The sequence below is a fragment of the Tachyglossus aculeatus genome, chromosome 25 (assembly GCF_015852505.1).
Source record: "Tachyglossus aculeatus isolate mTacAcu1 chromosome 25, mTacAcu1.pri, whole genome shotgun sequence".
In the NCBI taxonomy this organism is placed as follows: Eukaryota; Metazoa; Chordata; class Mammalia; order Monotremata; family Tachyglossidae; genus Tachyglossus; species Tachyglossus aculeatus.
In genome coordinates, this window is record NC_052090.1 from 19,506,489 (window position 1) to 19,519,843 (window position 13,355).

Genomic DNA, 13,355 nt, shown 5'->3' on the forward strand with positions numbered 1-13,355 from the left:
GAAAATGGAGATCATATACTAGTCTTACTGGCAATACCCAGATCAAAGCTTAGCGTGGCCCTTGAGAATGGAGCACTGGCACTCAAGTAGCTCTTCTACATCAAGAAAACCAGTGCAACTTTTCGGGGTTAACAATCACAGTCTGAAATCTGTGTGGCATCAAGATGAAAGTACACTTACGGATAGAAGTAGCAATGCTGCTGCTCTACCATTATACAGATGTAGGTCTTGGAACTATTCCAGATGTCATCAGGTTCTGGACCAGTAGCATCAATGAGCCTGACTCATTCAGATCCCAAGGAAAGGGCCCAATGTGACTACTGGCTGTAGTTTACTGGTGTGGAAGTGGTGTTTGTTGCAACTGTAACTCATATGACTATACCGTGATAGTGGAGTTTATTAAGGGTCTACTGAGCACTTGGGGGAAAGAAAGAAATCAGAAATTCTCTGTTTACAAGGTGCTTCCAATCTCAAGGGAGAAGCGGCAATTCAAAATATGTGTAGATAGTAGGAGTCAAAGTAAGGAATGATAGAGAGCAATTTCTCTGGGCCTGTTTCCTCAGCTGTAACATGGGGATTCAATTCCTGTTCCCCTGTGTGGGTCAGAGACTGTGTCCAACCTGATTATCATATATCTTCCCCAGTGCCTAGTGTGGGGCTTAGCTTATAGTCAGTGCTTAACAAGTACCCTAATTAAGGAGGAAGAACAGGAAGTGGAAAGAATATGCTAAGATGAAGTGATAGGGAAAACAATTGAATGTACAAATGAATGTATGCAGATACAGAGTCCTGAAGAGAAATAGCCTACTATTAGTAATAGTAAGTATATAATTGCTAGGGTTGGCTGGTAGGCTGATCCAATTTAGATTACTTGGGAATTAATTGAAGATAGCTTGCTAGATGAGATGGAATTTTAGGAGAGGTTTGAAGATGGAGGGAGCCCTCAAGTCTGGTAGATATAAGAATGAGAAAGAAGGTGAGGAGGGGGCTATGGCCTCGGGGAACAGCATGAGCCCAGGGGTCAGAGGAGGGAAAGTGAGCTTTAGAGGAATGAGAGATTGAGTTTATATGTAAGGATGTTGAAGGCCTTGGTTGAATGGCTGTCATGAGGATGCCCTAGGGAGAAATTAATGGAAGTGGAGCATTGGAAAGCAAAGTGGGACACACTGAGGTCTGATGCTGAACAATTTCACGTAGAATGTGATTGCCTGAAGTGACCTAATGTGCAGGCCTCTCTGGGAGTGACCATCCAGTTTTGAATGTCCCTACAACTTGCAAAGACCAAGCCATCACAAGCAAGAGCAAGGCAGGTTTGAAGCCTTGGCTAATTGGGACACAGCCCTTTGCCTTCAGGAGGGTCCACAGGGGCCCATCTGGCCGTCCTGAAGTTACCTCTAACCCAAGGTTACAGCTAAAGTGACGGCTCTTCTCAAAGCTCTTGCTTTGTAAGGAGCTAAAGGCACAGAGGCAAAAGTGAAAACAGCACCAGGCACTGCAAACATCAAACATCACCACAACAAAGGACAGTCTTTGTGCTTGCACAATGTAGCTGGGGTCCTGTATTGGCCTTTTCAGTCACATACCACCCATTGGTGAGTTTTACCATCAAGGGTGCCTCCTTCAAGTTCGAAGGACAGCCCTACTTTCTCACTCACTCACACACACATACACACACACACACACACATCTAAAAAGAAGAGACCGGTATCTGCTAATAAACTTCAAAATTGGACATTGATCAGTTTTCTTTATGTTTTGATTCCACCTTGTATTAGAACAACTCTGAGGCTATATTAGACCTTGTCGTTTAGACTGATCTTATGTTCACCAACCTAATGTTCAGTAGCACTGCATTTAAAGTTCCCCTTCATGTTTATCTACTAAGACTGTGACTTTGGTCATGAGCTGTTTTTTTCCTCTCCTCTGTCCGTCTCCCCCCCACCCCCCCCTTCCCGGGTGGAGGTGTGCAGAGTGGGCTGTTATCAGGACGTGAAAAGTGCAGTCACTAAGTGATCGGAAATCTCAGCCCAGTTAACGGGAATCGAGCCAGGGCTAGGTTTCCTTTCAGAAGCTCCTGGGCCTGGCTTGTTGCTGTATCACTCCTGTCCGTGGAGCGCAACTGGGACACTCTCTGGAGAAATGTGCCTCGTCTGAGCCCGCTGAGCTGGGAACTGAGTTGCTGGAACTGGACACCCCAAAGCTGGCATTTTTCCAGTTTGCCAACATTCAGTTGGGCTTGCAAGACCTTGGTTGAAAGACCACTTTACTTTGCTCAAGAGCTTAGAACAGTGCCCTGCCCACACAGTAAGCATTCAGCAAAAACTGTAGATTAATTGATTAGAGCACTGCCCAAGTTGGGTTTCGGAGCAGGACACCCCGATTCAGTCTTGAACCCCAGGCCGTGTCAAAATCTGGATAATATGGGTCCTGAAAATCCCCCAAATTAAAAAGGTACGTACTCACGGACCTGCCACGTAGAGCCGTCAGAAGGTAAGATTCTAGGAAAGAAGAGATTTAAGTGTGTCTTCCTCGCCTGTCACCCTTACTGTTTTACCTGAGAAAAGGGCAGGCAGCAAGGGGCAAGTGGATGGGCTTGCCCACGACCAGTCTGGGCAAAACTTGGCTCTGGTTCTGTGGCAAGAAGAAAGCTAGCTGCCTTAGCTCTGGGGGTGGCCGCAGTGGCACTGGTTGGCTGCAGTTGCTGTGGGTGGCAGAGTCAGAAGAAAACATTGTCAGGTCGAGTAGGTAAAACGGCATCATACTTTAGTCCCCAGCAAAAAACTTCCCCCTAGGATTTCCAAATATCAATAACCGTTCCTCGACAATGTCCAGCTATGTCTTAAGGGGAATGTTATTGGTATTACCTAAGTTGGCTGACTGTTTGGGTCATGCTCCTGTGAAGGTGAAGGGCAGAAGGTTGGGAGTTGGGCATATTTTTCAAGATTGTTTCTTTTCCTTTCCTTCTTTTAGCTCTTACCTTCATTGTCAGTGGGCATCTGTAGAAGATCTGGACAAAGACAAAAGAATCCAACAAAAGATTAAGCGTTTTAAAGCAAAGCAGGGCCAGAACAAATTCCTTTCAGAGGTATGCTGACTTTTCTCACATGTTTTTTGTGGTCTGGTAGGTTTTATAGGACGGTCTAAAAAATGCTGAAATCAGTTCACAAGGGTGAGGTGGGTGCTAGTTAGCTTTTGCCCTAATGTGTTAAATTTAGAATTTTTAAGTTCAGTTAAACTATCAGGATGGGCTGGTTTGCCTCATTTGTTGCTGTTTCTTATGTTCTAGTAACTGGTTATTGCTCAAAAATTTGTAAACAGGAAGTTTCTCACTCTTCCTGTTGCTTGTTCTAAAAGATACTGGTCTTATATGTGCTGTGTGGAAATAGTTGTGATGTTCTGATTAAGATCTTTTTTTAATGAAGAGAAGGTTAGAAAACAAAAGGTCTTTTGAGAGAAGTAGCAATCAAAAGCTGCACAAGTGAAATGGAGGTGCAAGTTGAAGAGAATCGTTAAGTCAGTGCTTGGTTGAAGTTTTAAGGGCTTTCTTCGGGGGGTATTTTATATTGCTTTCTGGGCACAAAAACGTCAGTAAAACATGCAGTTTGCAGTAGTAATGTGCTGTCATGTCGTCTTTGGCGACTCTGCCTGTTCCGTACATTCTGGGTTGTATCAGGGCTGTGAAAAGCCCACTGTACCCAGAGCAAAAGAGGGAGCCTCCATTCACAAGCAATTCCAGGTCCCCTCCACAGTAGCCAATTATGCTAGAAAAATGCCCAGCATTTTTCTGTGATTTGGCTTACTGCCCACTGGGGACTCTGAGCTTTTGATCACCAATTTAATTTCACTTAGAGCCACAAATAACACAAGTGCAGGATCAGATTTTCTCATTTGCGAAGCTTCCCTCCTTTACCCCAGAGTTAAAAAGGAAAGCCCTCCTTTCGATTGGTTTCATGTCTTTTGTACTGTATTTTTATTCATTCACTTCAGTGATGCAAAATCCTTTTGAGGCCAAGGTGGTGACCGTGCCTATGACCTCTGGATTTCCAGGGCCTGCTTGGGATAGTTTGCAGCCGAGTTTGGAATTGGAAAGCAGCTTTGGTTTAATTATCAACTTTTTGTCCTTCTTGGGTGGGTTAGGGGCCCAATGTGCTGGGACATTTGTATCTTTATTGGCTCTCTGTCTCTGCATGGGCTTGAAATTGGCAATTCCACCCAGACCCGTACCAACTCCTGGAGAGCACTGAACTGCCCAAAGCCAAAAGTTGGGCAGGACTGGAAAGATCCTCTCAGGTGCCAGTAACTACGCTGCACCCCTGAGCCCCGGTAACCAGAGTGAGATTTTTCTCGCCTCGTGGGTCATGCTGCAGGCTCAGGGGAAGGTCTGAGTTTAAGCGAACCTGATTGGGTGCTGGCGTGTGCGTGTGCGCGCGCGTGTGTGTGTATCCCCTTACTAGTTATCATTTTCAATCAATCTATCCCAGTGACATGGCTTCTACCTCACGTGGGGGGACCTGAAACAAATTTTGAAAATTTAACCCAAAAGCTAAATACTCTTTGATAACACAGAAAAAAACCCACCATTCCAGAACCATTTTCCTCGCTGACTGAGATTGGAAAGGGTTCCAGTCTCAGCCCCCACACTTCCTGATGACCCTTGAGATGATGTGCCGAAGGCAGTTGAGTTTAAAATGTTGTGACCCCAATTAGGGACTGCCCAGGGGTGGCATTTCCAATGGGGTTCTGGAGGCCTGCCTCAGTCCTTTCAAGCGTCCTCATCACCTTACCTCTGCAGGCCTGCTGCCCCTTTCCTTCCCTCTTCTCCGACACCCCAGCCATTTCCCTCCCAGAACAGTAAGCCAGGCTCAGCTTGCAAGAGAAATAATGGGTTTTTCTTAGGATGGAGCGGTGGTGTGGGGCACAGCGGGTCATGTGAGTCCTTAGTAGGTTGTCAGTTTGAGGAAGTTTGAGAACCCCTGCTGTAGAGCTAACTCCTCCCACCTCTCCCACCACACCCTTGCTCTTCACCTTCCTCATCTGAGTCACCATTTACAGAACAATTTTAGTGTCAGTGTTCAATTAGGGTAGTACTTTTTTATGGAATTTGTTAGTAATAATAATAGTAATAATGATGATGCATTTATTAAGTGCTTACTATGTGCAAAGCACTGTTTTAAGCGCTGGGGAGGTTACAAGGTGATCAGGTTGTCCCACGGGGGGCTCACAGTCTTAATCCCCATTTTACAGATGAAGGAACTGAGGCACAGAGAAGTAAAGTGACTTGCCCAAAGTCACACAGCTGACAGTTGACGGAGCTGGGATTTGAACCCATGACCTCTGACTCCAAAGCCCGTGCTCTTTCCTTTGAGCCACGCTGCTTCTCTACTGTGTGACAGGCATTGTGGTAGATACAAGCTAATTAGGATGGACACAATCCATGTCCCACATGGGGCTCATAGTCTTAATCCCCATTTTACAGATGAGGTAACTGAGGCACAGAGAAGTGAAGTGACTTGCCCACAGTCACACAGCAGACAAGAGGCAGACCCAGGATTGGAACTCAGGTCCTTCCGACTCCGAGGTCTGGGCTCTATCCACTGGGCCATGCTGCTTCTCATTTATAATAGGGAGAGGTCCCGTGGCCACAGTCAAGTTTTAAATAAATCAATATTTTTGCATTTGAAAACTGGCTGAATGTTTCAAGAGAGCCCTGATACCTGAGAGAATACCTCTCTCCCAGGGTGAACCTTTTCAGCATTTGATAAAAGCCATGCATTCTTGGTTGTGGTTCCACTACCGTCTCTATGCTGGTGATTTCCAAATCTTCCTCTTCAGCCTTGATCTCTCTCCTTCTCTGTGGTCTCACGTTTCTTCCTGCCTTCAGGGGATCACTGCTTGGATGTGCTTCTGATGCCTCAAATTTAAAGTGTCAAAAACAGACCTGTCTCCCCCCCACACACACACACTGAGAATTTCCCGCCACTGTAGACAACACCATTGTGTCTTCTCTCTCCCAAGCCTGTAACTTTGGCAATATCCTTGACTCATCTCTCTCATTCAACACACATATTCAGTCTGTCACCAATGCTTTTGGTTCTGTCTTTTACAACATCTCTGGAATCCCCCTTTTTTCTCCCCCCACCATCCAAACTGCCTGTACACCGATCCAATGATTTATTGTATTCCACCTTGACTACTGCATCAACCGCCTCACCGAGTTCCCTGCCTTCTGCCTCTTCAGTTCATACTTCACTCAGTGGCCGGAACATTTTTATAAAAAAAAAAAAATATATATATATAGTCCGTCCATGTCTCCGGGCTCCTCAGAAACTTCCAACGGCTGCCCATTCACCTCCACATCAAACAGAAGCTCCTTACCATTGGTTTTAAAGCACTCAGTCAGCTCTCCTCTTCCTATCATACCTTGCTGATTTCCTTACTTAACCCGGCCCGCATGCTTCTCTCATTTAACGCCAACTTACTTGCTGTATTTCGATCCCGTCTTAATTGCTGCTGACTCCTTGCCCACATTCTCCTTCTGGCCTGGAAATCCCTCCCCCTTCATATCTAAAAGTTCACCACTCTCCCAACCTTCTGAGCCCTGCTAAAATCACAACTCCTCCAAGAGGCCTTCCCTGCTGACCTCATTTCTTATTCTCCCTCCCTTCTGTATTGGGTCTTGGATCTCTACCAAGATATTCACCAGCCCCAACCCTTCAACACTTAATTATCCACCTGTAATTTATTTTAATGTCTGTCTCCCCCTCCAGTCTGTAGGCTCCTTGTGTCAGGGACCATGTCTGTGACCTCTGTACTCTCCCATGTGCTTAGTACAGTGCTCTGCACACAATATGCGCTTCAGTAAATGCCATTGAATGATTGTGGCTCCAAATATTATACTTCAAAGACCCAGAAGGAGGGTTGTTTGTGTTTTCCTGTGCAGGCCCTGGTCCTTCAACATTTACTACCTCTTATGTGGTCAGCTTGACCCCCTGTTGGGTAGCTCGTGGAGAGGAACTGTTGGGTCTTGGCACTTGGTTTGACTATTAATAATTCTGGGTTACTTTAATACTCTTGGTTATTGGTCATGTTTCTGGTGGACCGTGGGTGCGCACTAGAATAAAGCATTTCTCATCTGTTTTCTCAAACAGCTTTATTAACTAAAATGACTTTTCTTTAAGGAGAACCTAGGATGGCTCTATTTCTTCAATTTCCATGTGATTCTCTTTGCTCTAGATAAGTTAGGTGTCCCTTAGTTATGCTTTTATTTTAGAATGTAAGATAAAGGGCCTGATCATTTATGTTTCCTTGGACTGTTTTTATTCTTAACGGTTTCTTTTCCCTTATACTCACTTGTGTACTTGATGAAAGCTAAAGTAACAAGGAGAAAAGATTTTAATTGATTTGTAAAGTACTTACATTGATCTATGAAGAAGAGTTAACAAATGATTTGGCTGTTTTCCTACCAAAATCTGAAGCAACCTGTAACATTTTCAGAATGTTGGTTTTCCAGTTTGAAATAATATTCTGTGAGTGGTGCTTATAAGGCATGCAGACAACTCTAGTAGTTATGATAATCTAATAGCACTTAGTGTACAAGGCTCTAATTTCTTTATTGCAAGCTGTAGTTTCAAGAATGCTAAATGCATTGCATGCCATAAGCCTTTTCGATTGCTCATTAGTGAATTGTAATTTCACACTTCATTTAAAATATTCTTAAACATTCTCTCACAGTAAAAGGTTTCACACAGTAATTAAGAGGCCCAGTTAACAAAGTCTGAGAAGTCTGATTTCCTCACGGGGAATGATCTTGCTGAATTGTAGCATTTCAATTAACATGCTATAGTTTGCCAAATATAAATTTTTTTGTTGCCATGACCCAAAATATTGTTGCTTAGGAAAAGGGAGGGGTCCCTGAAATAAAAGGAAAATTAAATATTTTCAACTTTTGATTTTATTTTCCCTCCTGCAGATTGAAGATGAGCTTTTTAATCCCGATTATGTAGAAGTTGATCGAATAATGGATTTTGCACGTAGCACGGATGATAATGGCGAGGTAAAGGAGGACAGATGGTGTGAAGCTGTATCAGCTGGGGTTGATCTTTTTAGCCATTTTACTAGATGCTGATTTTGGAGAGCTCGTTTGATGAAGTGTGGTACTGCCACGATTTGGTTGGGTGACATCCATGTGTGTCTGCACAAAATACGGCAGACGAACCCAAAAAGCTTTGCAGACCTCCGTAGCGAACTAGTTTGCGAAATCCCAGTTGGAGATCCAGTTCATTTGGCCTCAGTTGAGCTGCCTCTCGTTACCTTATTTTTAACCGTCTGCTCTGTAATGATAGTTTGTAGCAAAACACGCTCTTGCTGCCGTAAACATTTAGGCTTTGTAAAACATTTGGTTTGAGGAGCTTTCTGTCTGTAAGCCATCCTCGTGTATGAAGCCAATCCACTGGCAGCTTGCGAATAAGGGTGAATAGGAAAGAGTGTATCATTCCTTCTCTAAATGTGCTTCCAAACCTCTGTGTCGAACCTCTGCCCCAAGACAAAGGAGTGCAAACCGAGGTGCAGTAAACCAAGTAGTTGGAGTCTCATGTGAGGCAAGGCTAAAGAACAACTCTCCCAATGGCCAGCCGGCTGATAAACTGACCCTGGGCCTGGAGGTCAGCAAAGTCTATCGTCCTTCCTAGTGGGAGGGGAGAGGCAATTCCAAAGAGCCATTCCCCGAATTTCTTAGGCTTCAGATCCCGAACAAGGGATTCGTCTGTCCTAAAAAAACTCAATTGAAAAATTTACGTGATTACTGTGGACGTGACGTCTAGGGAGGTGTAATAGGACTGTTATTTATCAAACCCCCACTGGATGCAATATGTCCCAGACGAGGGGCTTTAGTTCCTAGAGGAGAGCGTGCACAAGCTTACTGGCCTGATAGATTTGATTTATATGTCACTTTTAGCACCTCCTGGGCAAAGCCCAAAAAGCCACAGTGAGAATCGGTATTCATTCATTCATTCATTCAATCATATTTATTGAGCACTTACTGTGTGCTGAGCACTGTTCTAAGCACTTGGAAAGTACAAGTTGATATCAGTGTGGACCGGATACCTCTTCAAAATTCAGACATCGCTTTTGGTGTAGGAGGGGTCAGCCAATGCACTGGACGCTTTCCACTCATTTGCTTTTAGGATAGGAGATGAGACTTTTTATTTCCACTTAGGTTTTCTGTGGAAGAGGTTTTGAGTGCTTTCTGCCACGTTGGGTCGTCTTCTCCTGTCTGAGCTCTTTGAGGGTGCTCCCATATACCATCAGATCCCTGTACCCCAACTTGCCATTTTTTAAAAAAACGGTATTTGCTAAGCACTTAGTATTTGACAGACACTGTACTAAGCGCTGGTGTAAATACAAGTGAATCAGGTTGGACACAATCCCTGTCCCACATGGGGCTCATAGTCTTAATCCCGATTTTTCAGATGAGGAAACTGAGGCACAGTGAAATGACTTGCCCAAGGCCATAGCAGACAAGTGGCAAAGCCGGGATTAGAACCCAGAACCTATGGCTCCCAGGCCTATGCTCTTTCCATTAGGCCACTGTCTTGAATTTTCTACTGGAAATAGCCTCAGGTCAACTTCCAATAAGGAGTCACTTTCTGAGCAGGAGCTAGCACTACTGCGACCCCCTTGGACCCCATCAGCAGGCCTCACCGACGTTTGAGAAGATGTGGGAGGGAGCATAATAGCAGTGAGCACACTGATAGCTGAATCGCCATAGCGGGCCTTTTGCCCATCATCTGACCACGACTGTAAGCATTGCCCTATTCAGTGCACCAGTCCCAGCCACTGTGAAGCTTCTTATGTGTTTCAGCAAAGGAGAGCATCACCTCCCCTTCTTTCTGCACTTAACCAGAGCATTTTACATGGAAGAATCTGGCCCAGTGTGAGAGGGTCCGGTTTTTTTTGTTGTTTTTTTTTAATGGCATTTATTAAGCACTTACTATGTGCAAAGCACTGTTCTAAGTGCTGGGGAGGTTACAAGGTGATCAAGTTGCCCCACGGGGGGCTCACAGTCTTCATCCCCATTTTACAGATGAGGTAACTGAGGCTCAGAGAAGTTAAGTGACTTGCCCAAGGTCACACAGCAGACGTGGCGGAGTCGGGATTCGAACCCATGACCTCTGACTCCAAAGCCCGTGCCTGTTCGACACAGCCCCTGTTAGAAAACTGCCGAAACTGCCGAAAATGTCTTTACCTAGATATTTAATCAGTAGGTTCATATCCCCTTCCTTTCCTCATGACTAGAATGGGGTCAAAGAAAGTGCATTAATCATGAGGCCAGTGAAGTCTGGGCACAACTATTCTTGAGATCTTTAGGGGCAGGAGTTGAGCCCCATCTTCAGTTCTTTGAGATTCAGGTCCTCTAGGTTAAAGTGGACAGTGTGGTCTAATGGATAGAGCTCGGGCCTGGAGTCAGAAGGACCTAGGTTCGAATCCCGGCTCCACCATTTGTCTGCTGTGTGGCCTTTGATAAGCCACTTAATTTTTCTGTGCCTCATCTGTAAAATGGGGTAAGACTGTGAGCCCCATTTGGGACATGGACTCTGTCCAACCTGCCTAGCCTCTATCTATCTTAGCACTTAACAGAGTGCCTGGAGCATAGTAAAGAGTTTAACATATATCATTTAAAAAACAAAAAGATTGTGCCTGACATTCCACTGAAGACTTCTAGACTTGGAGCTTGGAACAGGCTTCATCGGAAGTTCAGGTTGCTCCCAATTCACAGGCTGTAGCTCCGCCCACTGAGCTTTCCCTTATTCCCATGCTGGAGAGGAGAGGCATGCAATTCTTCCCCAGATCTGGGGTGAAATCAGGAAATCATTTAGTCTTCCACAGCAGCGGCAGCGATGAATGATCCCCTAGTTATGGGAAAATAGTTAATGCAGATCCCCTAAGTATCAAACTGTAACAGAAGGGAAGTTTGGGGCCTTGGTGAGAAGAATAGAATTCCCTTTGATGCAAATGTTTGAATCATCTTTAATTGTTCTTTCTGTTTGGGCTATTGTTTTACCTCTAGTCTAGTCTAATCTTACCTCTGCTCCTTTATTAATTCTTTACAATTGCAGGGGGGTCAATCGGAGGTAAAACACAGATGCTATAGTTGAGTGTTTGGGTGAGTGAAAAAAGAGACATTCAAATATTTTGTAATGTTCTATTTTAGAATCAATCTTTAAAAAAACACTCAAGTTTAAGGGCTGACATTCTTCACTCTTCTGATAATCTTTGTGAGGACTGAATTTCTGTTTTTTTAACCAAGGACTATCAAACTGGTAGCTTTTTATCATACATACAACATTGTGAAAATGAATAATACAGTGTTTGATAATATGGCATAGCAATGTTAGAGTGAATTGCTCTGGTAAATTGGAAATTTCTTTAATTCAATTTGAGGGGACGGTCTTTTCTAAGTTGGGGTTTTTGTTGTCGTTGTTGTTTTGGCATATGAGCCTAAACTTAATTTATTTACCCTCAATCCTAACAAAGCCTGTGACTCATTATCTGGTGAAGTGGTGTTCGCTTCCTTATGAAGACAGTACTTGGGAGCTGAAGCAGGACATAGACCAAGCAAAGATTGAAGAATTTGAGAAACTGATGTCCAGGCAGCCAGAAACAGAGCGTGTGGTAAGGATTGGCTCACAACAGAAGATTTTATTTGAAAATAGCCGAGTAGCGTGGTCTCGAGAAACCACTAATGGGATTTGCTATATTTGAAACAGGAGCGACCTCCTGCCGAAGATTGGAAGAAATCGGAGAGTTCCAGGGAGTATAAAAACAATAACAAACTCAGGGAATACCAGTTGGAGGGAGTGAACTGGCTTCTTTTCAATTGGTACAACACGTACGTAGTGCCTCTTTCTTCCAGAAATCTGTACCTCCATTTATAATAAGCGCACTGTTTTAAAGCCTAGAAACCAAATTTCCCCTGCATCTTTTTAAACCTAGTCATTATATGATCATTTTAAAATGTTTCTGTTGTATTTTTCCTCGATTTTTTTTGGAAGAGTGTGTATGTGTTGCTCTGCTTGAGAGGAGCTTGGTAAATCCCAGGGTTAAACAAAAGCCCTGCTTCACTGGTCCTGCATTATTACTAGCTGAGACCTGTAAGAAAATTGAGTGGATTAAAGGGTGTCAATCCTTGTTCTCTATGTTGGTTGCTTCTGCTGCCGGCCTGTCCCGCTCAGGTGGCCCGGGCCCCTTTCAGCCTCTGTTCCTCCTTCTGTCCCCTCCCCAACCCCTCAACACATTTCTACCTTGCCCATCTCTGTTCCGTCTCATTGCTTTCACCCTGCCGATCCAACCTGCCTCGCCTTCTTTCCTCCGGCTTCTCCTGCCCCTGGTTCGAATCTCTGGCTTTTGAGCCCTCCTGCCAACCTCTTCCTCTCTCCCAAACTGATCCAGCCTGCCTGCCTCTATCCCCTCTGCCCAAGGTCCAGCCCATCTTATTGCTTCCCAAATTTATCTTCCCCTTCGGGCCACCTGTGACCACCGATCCCTTTCTCCGTTTTTGGCTTCTGGAGTGCTGAGGCTTCAACATCTTGCCCACACATGTGCAGAACACATGTGTTCACAACAGCAAGCTATTACTATGATTATGACAGCGATTATTATTTATAATGAGAGGATTTCACAAAACTCTTCTGTTTGTGGATTTATTTTTTTCCAGACGAAACTGCATTTTAGCAGATGAGATGGGGTTGGGAAAGACTATCCAGTCCATTACATTTCTCTATGAGATATATTTGAAAGGAATCCATGGCCCTTTCTTGGTAATTGCCCCATTGTCCACAATTCCCAACTGGGAAAGGGAATTCCGGACCTGGACGGAGTTGAATGTGGTCGTTTATCATGGGAGTCAAGCTAGCCGGCGGACCATTCAGTTGTATGAAATGTACTTCAAAGATCCACAGGTAAAGTAACCTGCTTCCCATCCCGTGGTGAGACATGCTGAAGTGTGTGTTTTCGAAAGTTATGGGAAGGGGAACTTAGACATCACCACTGTCGTCGTCATCATCAGTGGTATTTATTGAACGCTTACTATGTGCAGAGCACTGTACTAAGCACTTGGGAGAGTACAGTATGACAGAGTTAGCGGGCACGTCCACAACAAACTTTACAGTCTAGAGGAGAAAAACTTGCTAGTTAAGCAATTGCTTTAGATTTAGGGAACTTTAGGCTTCCTCTTGTATGGAATTTCCATATCGCCAAGTCTGTGGTGGGTTTTTTGTTGTTGTTGTTTTTTGCTTTTTGTGTTTTTAAATTTTAAAGAGCATCAGTCTCCCTGATTGTTGCAGGGAAGGGAGAGAAAG

At 44.4% G+C, this 13,355-nt stretch overlaps 1 protein-coding gene across 4 annotated transcripts in view; it reads left to right on the forward strand.

Annotated features, from left to right (window-relative positions):
* The window catches only part of CHD7 (chromodomain helicase DNA binding protein 7), a 173,856-nt gene that overhangs the window by 124,649 nt on the left and 35,852 nt on the right, over nt 1-13,355 (forward strand). For all 4 annotated transcript variants that reach the window (XM_038766762.1, XM_038766763.1, XM_038766764.1 and 1 more), the window contains 5 exons: nt 2,971-3,085; nt 7,970-8,053; nt 11,533-11,670; nt 11,766-11,887; nt 12,713-12,956. In XM_038766762.1, coding sequence (XP_038622690.1) covers nt 2,971-3,085; nt 7,970-8,053; nt 11,533-11,670; nt 11,766-11,887; nt 12,713-12,956 — 703 coding nt within the window. The remainder of the gene's footprint in view (nt 1-2,970; nt 3,086-7,969; nt 8,054-11,532; nt 11,671-11,765; nt 11,888-12,712; nt 12,957-13,355) is intronic.